The 7,228-nt window shown below is 40.9% G+C and overlaps 1 protein-coding gene across 1 annotated transcript; it reads right to left on the reverse strand.

Annotated features, from left to right (window-relative positions):
- Positions 1 to 665: 665 nt before the first annotated feature.
- LOC133881863 (wax ester synthase/diacylglycerol acyltransferase 11-like) lies at positions 666 to 6,965 on the reverse strand. Its single transcript, XM_062320909.1, has 7 exons — positions 6,024 to 6,965; positions 2,002 to 2,074; positions 1,834 to 1,901; positions 1,500 to 1,712; positions 1,276 to 1,413; positions 968 to 1,155; positions 666 to 881 (listed from the first exon to the last, which is right to left on the reverse strand). Exons 1-6 carry the CDS (start codon positions 6,780 to 6,782, stop codon positions 979 to 981), a joined length of 1,428 nt encoding a protein of 475 aa, XP_062176893.1. The 5' UTR covers positions 6,783 to 6,965; the 3' UTR covers positions 666 to 881; positions 968 to 978.
- Positions 6,966 to 7,228: the final 263 nt, after the last annotated feature.

Here is a 7,228-nt window from a genome sequence, read left to right on the forward strand (position 1 = left end):
ACGATTACGCCACAAAGGGAATCAATAAAAGGATGAGAGAAGGGATGGCACGTGGCAGGCACAAAAGGAGTAGAGGAATTAAGGAGATACAATCGTCGATGACTAGCTAGGATGATGTCGGGGATGTGAGGCCATCCGAGAAGCTGTGTCCCTGGTGATCAATAGCGCAAATGGCAAAGAAAATGGCGATAAGCTGGAGCAACCAACTAGACTCGCGGATGCATGAAGTCGTGGATGACGGCTAGGGTTCCGATGGGATGGGTCAGGGGAAATGGAGTCCACCGCTAGTGACCCACAATTAAGAACCTTTTTTTTTGTTTTACTTTTTTCTTTGTTATACATAATTTTCTAATTAATGGTAATTTTGTATTTTTATTAATTTTGCATAGGTACAATGGAAATTTTACCTATTTACTGGCTGATTTAACCCTAACCGTGAAGGTTGCATTGCAAATTTTTAAAACACGACAACCTAATTTTACAACATTTTAAACTTTAAAAGCACAACTATATAAGTGTCAGAAGATAAAAAAAATTAAGAGAAGTTTTTTCAAAATTAAATTCCTTCTGGTACAACCATTCTATGATATTAATGTTGTTAGAAATAAAGGACTAGTTATCCCTATTTCAGAAGCCTATAAGTCTCTATGACTTATGAGATATCCTTGTGAGTATAATCGACCAAACTGTATTAAATTATTCTTGACCAGTCAAAGTACAATATATATCTTTACTTTAGAGTAGTACTAGAAGCGGTGAAGGCCTCGGAACAGTAGCCAATTTATTTGAACGTGTGAACAGTGATTTTTCTTAGACATTTTCCTTTTTCCGATTCTTCCCTTCAACTTTCTTCATTGGATCCAATCAGGTAGGCAAACAACCTAAAATTTACTTGGACAGATTAGCCCCATATTAACTCTCTCACATTTACTACTAGAATTGCTAACAATCAAGACAACAAAATTACCGGGATCTCTATCAAGAACAAACAGGTTCCTCGTAGATTTTGTTTGTGGCTACAGCCGCTTCCTTCATTTCAAGCAAGGCCTCTTCAAAGCACTTGGCAAGAAATTCTGGGTCAGGAATGATATTTTTGGCCACCAAAATTTGCATGTCAGCCCTTCCTGCATAGCTCACCATGTGCATTGTGAGTGCCTGCAGAACCAACCAGCAAGTTAACCAAAGTTATTTACATACAATTATCATTTACCTTATAATATTCCTATAAATCTTTGGAGTACAATCAGGAAATTAAAGTGGGTTCAGAGGCCGTACATGGGGTAGGCTCGATGAATTCACCCTCATGTAAGTTATAGGGTTGGTTCCAACTGTGAGCTTCTCTTGTGGGCCAACCACGTTAGAGATTGTAAAGCTAGTATTACAAATAATCCTGTAGTTAAGAAAGCCAGCAGCCTACAGCATAAGAGAGAATTGTTCATATTAAATAAGCAATTTCAATTTCTTTTTCCAAAGACAATATTGCTTAATCAAGTATCTACCTTTGATCCCAAGGAGGACATTACAAAATACCCAATTTTGTAAGAGAAATGAGCCTCTACAGATTGTTTCTTCTGATCAATCATCACCTTAGCTCTCTTCAGATACTGTAAAGGATCAGAACCACTCTTATGGTAATAAACAGGCAGGAGAATCATGCCAAATTTGTTACCCCACCGTGATCCTGACTTGTCTTTCATCAAATCTGATAGATCCTGATCAAACCCAAAAGTTTGAATTTCAATTATGTCTTAAAAACTATATATATAATAAAATAAAAAAATGATGAAGAATAGACAATAGAACAAGAAAATAAAAAAGAAGGCCATAACTGACCTGCAATCCTGATTGTTCTCTTAAATTAACCATGGCCACCCCCGTCAATCGAAGCCCTTCTTGCAGAGCTAACAGTGACAATCAAACTTAATAATGTTATGATGATTTGTTGTCACTTATGTTTGATTGAAATGTAGAAGTACAACACTAGTTATATAATTTTTTTACCATTTGATCTTCGGTGATCAAGATATCTTGATAATCCTGATGATATCACCCCAAAGAGAACGTCATTAATGGTCTGCATGATGAGATGAAATCCACAAATCATAGTATAAGCATCAAAGTATGAGTCCTCACAAGTTATGCATCAAACTTTCATTATGGAAACTACACAGTGCCATCCAACAAAGGGAATTTAGGGGATTAGTTAATCCATGTTTCTCAAAATTTTATTTTATTTTTTTTTTTTGGGGGGGGGGGGGGAGGCAAAGAAAAAAGGAAAAATAAAGTCGGGCTGCAAGGGAAAAAAATGTTAAATGCATTTATTATGCTGTCAAGCAATAACATCATCAGTCATGCTATAGGTAACAGTGCTCATAACCTCATTTGGGGAAACTACCTGAAAGGAGACTAATAATATTTCTTAGCACAAATATCGTGCAAGGGTTGCAGCCTTTTCAACCCCTTAACGTGCCCTCGTGTGACTTCAGTTTTAGGGAAATGATGATGCTAGGAATGCAGCCATTTAAGAGTAAGAGGATGTCACTATTGACATTAATCTCGTTTTCTCCTATTCCTTGCACTACCCCTTTTCTAACTTTCCGTTCTCACATCAACCATATGCAGAGTCGAAGAAGAGGCTGAAATTGCAGAACGTGACATCTACATATGAGTATGACAAACCATTTTATTCTAAGCTCAATCTTAACCATTGAAAAAACTACAGCATTTATGCTGTAGTTTTTTTACAGCACCTAAGCCTAATCCTTTTATATATATATAAGTAATCGAAATATCATTAAAAGCATAAACTGCAACCAGGTACACATGAAAAAGAAAAGAAAAGAAAAAGCAGCAGTCAACCTAATGTACTTTAATGCTTCATGTACACAAATCAGAAACCTAGCATTTTAAATAACTAACTCTGCTAGTGTATGTACTGGAATTACTAAATTCGCTTCCATCCGGCATCTACACAAGTCACTGTGCTATAATTCCAAGTCAAATGTTCAGTCAAGTTTCAAGAGAAGTGAGTATTTTGGAGTTTCAAAAATCAAGAGCCTAATGCACATAATGGACAATTCCAACTAAAAGCAATCAACATAATTAACCGGTTATCCACTAGACTGAGTTTTAAGATAGAAAACAAAGTTCTATGAGAGAGAGAGAGAGAGAGAGTAGAACCCTCTCCAATCAAGTTAAAAGCCAGTTGACCATATGGAAAGTGATATAGAAGTCACGCCCTTATGATTAGCTATGAAAGTGAACTGACTAGCCTATTCAACCCATGATAATGAGTGGGTGGGGATTTGAACCAACTATCTAATAAGATCAAGATGCTCCATCTGATGAGTCATGCTGGAAATAACTAAGGCTCAGATTTTAGCTTGAATTTATAACTTAGAAATCATTCATTGAGCAATCTGCAGTTTACAAAATCACAGAAGACCTGAACAAGTCTTCAGGAGTTTATGAGGGAAAGCCGGGGATCTATTCGTAAGAAGTCCATTAAAGGCTTTTCATTTCTGCCCAAATCCACCATATTTTCATTGGATTTGGACAAGAAACAGTGGAGCAAAATGGAGGTTTTGTCCCTCCAGATACTCTGCTTTTCTTTCTCACTGTACCAAAGAAGGGATTTTCTCTATTCCTTTGCTCTTTGCTTTCCCTTTAACTAACCCACTCCAACTCATCCCCCCCAACCTAACCCCAAGTGGTAAGTTCTACACAATTCCTAGATCGGAAATGATCCACATTCCATTTCAGAACAAGCTGAAAAGACACAATGGCATTACTTATTATAATTTTCTTACAAATCCAGGGTATTTTCCCGAGTGACTTGCTCAAAGTGCTCCAATTTGAAACATCAATAATTACTCTTTACACAATTCAATAGAATGACCATTATATTCAAGATCACTCTTACAACAAAATGCTGAAATTTCAACCCAAGATTACTTGCCCCTTAAGGTATACCAATTGATATAACATTACGTGGTAGTCCTGATCCATATATTGATGCTGAAATAACAGTTTTTTTTTTCACTGATGCTGTTATTGTCCACTGTACTTGCCGTTCATATATAGTCTCAATTATGTGAAGCATCTCAATTCAGAGTCACATTAATAATTCTGGAAACAAGAAAAATCCGTAGACAATATCTACTTCATGTCAAAACATCACTACCTAATAATACAACCATTTAAAAGCACTATAAAGTGGTAGCCATTTGAAATACCATATTCATGAACATAAAATTTCTTTTACCCCCAAAACCAAAATGAGAGAGAGAGAAAGAAGAGAGAGCTATTCGCCTCCAAAATGCTTAATGAACCTCCACGTTTAGAGTGGCCTTGTTTGTTTCGGCGTAAAACTTTTTCCGGAAAATGTTTTTCCCACATTTGGGTGTTTGGGGCGACTAAAAATTTTGAGCAAACATGAGGCACCAACCCACCTCTTAGGGCTTGGGCTCACTAGCCCACTGAAGGGGCCAGCAAGCCCAGACCCAAATCGGCCCAATAACGGTACCTATGTGGCTGCAAAGGGGTAGGTGCACCTATGAAGCGACAGATCACCTCCCATACCTAAGTCAAACTCCAATTCCAACTTTGTCGGCGATATTTCAAGAAGAACAATGCTAGAACCGGTGAGAGGGTGCCATACTCCGCTTGGCACAATAACAGGTGGCATTTAATGCCATTTGAGCCGTGCATGTTATCGGTGTATTAGGATCTTCTCTAGTTCAAATGTATTGGAGAGTATCCAGTTCCTTTTAGTATAGGGGTATTTTTGCCCAAAAAAATGTGAAAAGACAAAAATATCCCTACATTATAAGGAACTGGATACTCTTCAGTTCATTTGAACTGGAGAGGATCGGTTTCTGTTATCGAAAGGACTACTAGGGGCATGCCTGTAAGCCGGTGGTCAAACATTATAGGTAACCCATGTATGACCTAATCGGAAGACGACACTTGGCGAGGCCATGTAGAGAGAAAGGTCCAGGCCAACTAAAGAAGAAGGGAGCTCCAAAGATGAGGCATTGATTCAATCTCTCCATGATAGATCGATCATTCTTTTACTTCTAGGGTTCCTTGCCTATTTTGTGGGTTTAGACTGACTTAGGAATCGGAGGCATCCCCCGTAGGCACACTTGACAAGCCTTCGTGCCGACTCTTCCTTATCGCAAGTATCACAGGTGTTCTTCGTCTTGGAGTAGGCAAGGCTGATTTCAGCATCATCAAAACTGAAAACATTTTCGGTTAACCAAGAAAAACAAGTATAATTGGGCGTAAAGTGGTTTGCATTTTTTCATTTTTGCATAACATTTTCCACCCCTCTCCCTCACCCACACCCCCTAAGAAAGAAAATGAAACTATTCTTCGGCTTTGCTTTAGAACCTGACGCTCTCTCCAGCCACTTCGCTCTTCCTTGCCGCTTTCACTCGTCCCACCCAAAGCCCCACCGAAGCCCCAAACAACCTTGAAATTAGCCCAAAAGGTTCCGCTGCCACGTGAACCCTCCGTCTCCGCATCCCACTGCTTCTCTCTCTTGCGGCTTCGTGGCCACCCTCTCGCCTCTCGGCCACACTCGTATCACCCTTAGCGCTTGAAGAAGGTGAGTTTTGCAAGGTATATTTGGCCTACTGTCAGACAACTAGAGTATTCAATGTCTTCCTTCTTTTGGTTTTAGTTGGTGTGAGTTTTTTGAATTTGGTATTTGTGAGATGATTTTGCTATTGTGTATGCTGATTTTGGGTGGGTGGAGAGACGGCGGTGGTGATTTTTGGTGGTGCTCTTAGAGCATTTTCAGGTTCGAGCCAAACACTATGAAAATGTTTTTGAGACGATTCTCAGGTTTGCAACCAAACATAGAAAAAATAACCAATTTTCCTTAAAAAAAAAAATTCAGCTAAAAATATTTTCCAAACCGAAATAAACAGGGCCTAAGAAGTGAAATAAATAGACATGTGAAAACGGCTTTCAGCATAAGTTTCTAGCTAAAAATAATCAAAAATTTAAACACCTACCGCACTAGGAACAGCCTTCTTGACCACCTTCATGTCCTCGAGCCAAAAGCTGGCCGTGGCCAGCATCCTCGGCCAGAGCTCCACCCCCGCCCCACCGCTTATAGCCGTTTCCCTGTCACGAAGCCACAAAACCCTCAACACAAACTCCACCACAAACACCAAAGTGAAGCAAGACATCATCAGAAACCCCCACAAAACCTTCCCCCACTGCCACCAACCCCTCCGGTTCCCTCCCTCACTGTTCCTCCGGCTCCCAAGAGACCCTATCCTGGGCAGCGCGTCCGCATCTTCCTCCCTCCTGCAGCACGCCAAGAGCATCGACATCAGCGAGACCCCATCTCCCAACGCGTGGTGAGCGCGGAAGATCGCGCATTTGTGGGCCAGCAAGAGGTGGATCTCCCACAACGGCTTGTCGTAGCTGAGCCCCGAGCTGGTCGACAAGTCGGCCAAGTACTGGTTCACCGCGGACTCGTCGTCGTCCTGGTCAGACACGGGACGGTCCAGGACGATGAAATGGCTGTCCAAGTCGATGTGGGTCCGGCGCCAGCGCTCTCGGCCAGTGCGGTCGCGGACCATGAGGCTGCAGAACCGTGGGTGAGTCAGCATGACCGAGCTACGCACCTGGGACTTCACGGACTCCACGTCGATTGGGTACTTCAACCCCATAGCGCAGTATATTACTTGGTTCATTTCGGGCCGGAGGAAGAGCCTGCCGGCCGGTGTTAGTGGCTCGTCGTTTTCGTTTCCCAGCGAACCCATCAGAGAGAGAAGTGTTTGTGTGTGGTCTGAGTGAGCGAGAGTTGGGTCCGTTGCCCGTTACCCTCTACAAGTGGGCAATTGGAGGATCATTAATTGTTTCTATGTAGGAGTATTGACCACATATTGTTTGAAACAATTGCATTGAAAAAAACAAAGTATTCTTTTTCACGGCACCATTGCAAATCAGGCAAAACAAAAAACAAGTATACGTGTTCACAGGACCACATGAAATCAAACAACAAACCAAGAAATCCAGTTCACGGCACAACATTAACGAACAAAGAAAAAGAGTAACCCTCACGGCAAAGTTTGCAAGTAGCAAATATTTCTGACTCACTTGTTCGGCAGCCCCACGACCTGGATAGATCTTCCCCTGTCCATTTCTATTGATGTTCATGGCTGAGAGGTTTATGAATATCCTTGTCAGAAAATGGATAAAGCAAAGG

This window comes from Alnus glutinosa, chromosome 11, assembly GCF_958979055.1.
Source record: "Alnus glutinosa chromosome 11, dhAlnGlut1.1, whole genome shotgun sequence".
NCBI lineage: Eukaryota > Viridiplantae > Streptophyta > Magnoliopsida > Fagales > Betulaceae > Alnus > Alnus glutinosa.

Excerpts from the sequence above, each read along its gene's own strand:
- LOC133881863 (XM_062320909.1), bottom strand. The coding sequence starts at position 6,782 with ATGGGTTCGCTGGGAAACGAAAACGACGAGCCACTAACACCGGCCGGC. Across the intron at positions 1,902-2,001 it reads TGATCACCGAAGATCAAATG|CTCTGCAAGAAGGGCTTCGA; the intron begins GTAAAAAAATTA and ends TGTCACTGTTAG. Across the intron at positions 1,713-1,833 it reads GAGAACAATCAGGATTGCAG|GATCTATCAGATTTGATGAA; the intron begins GTCAGTTATGGC and ends GGGTTTGATCAG.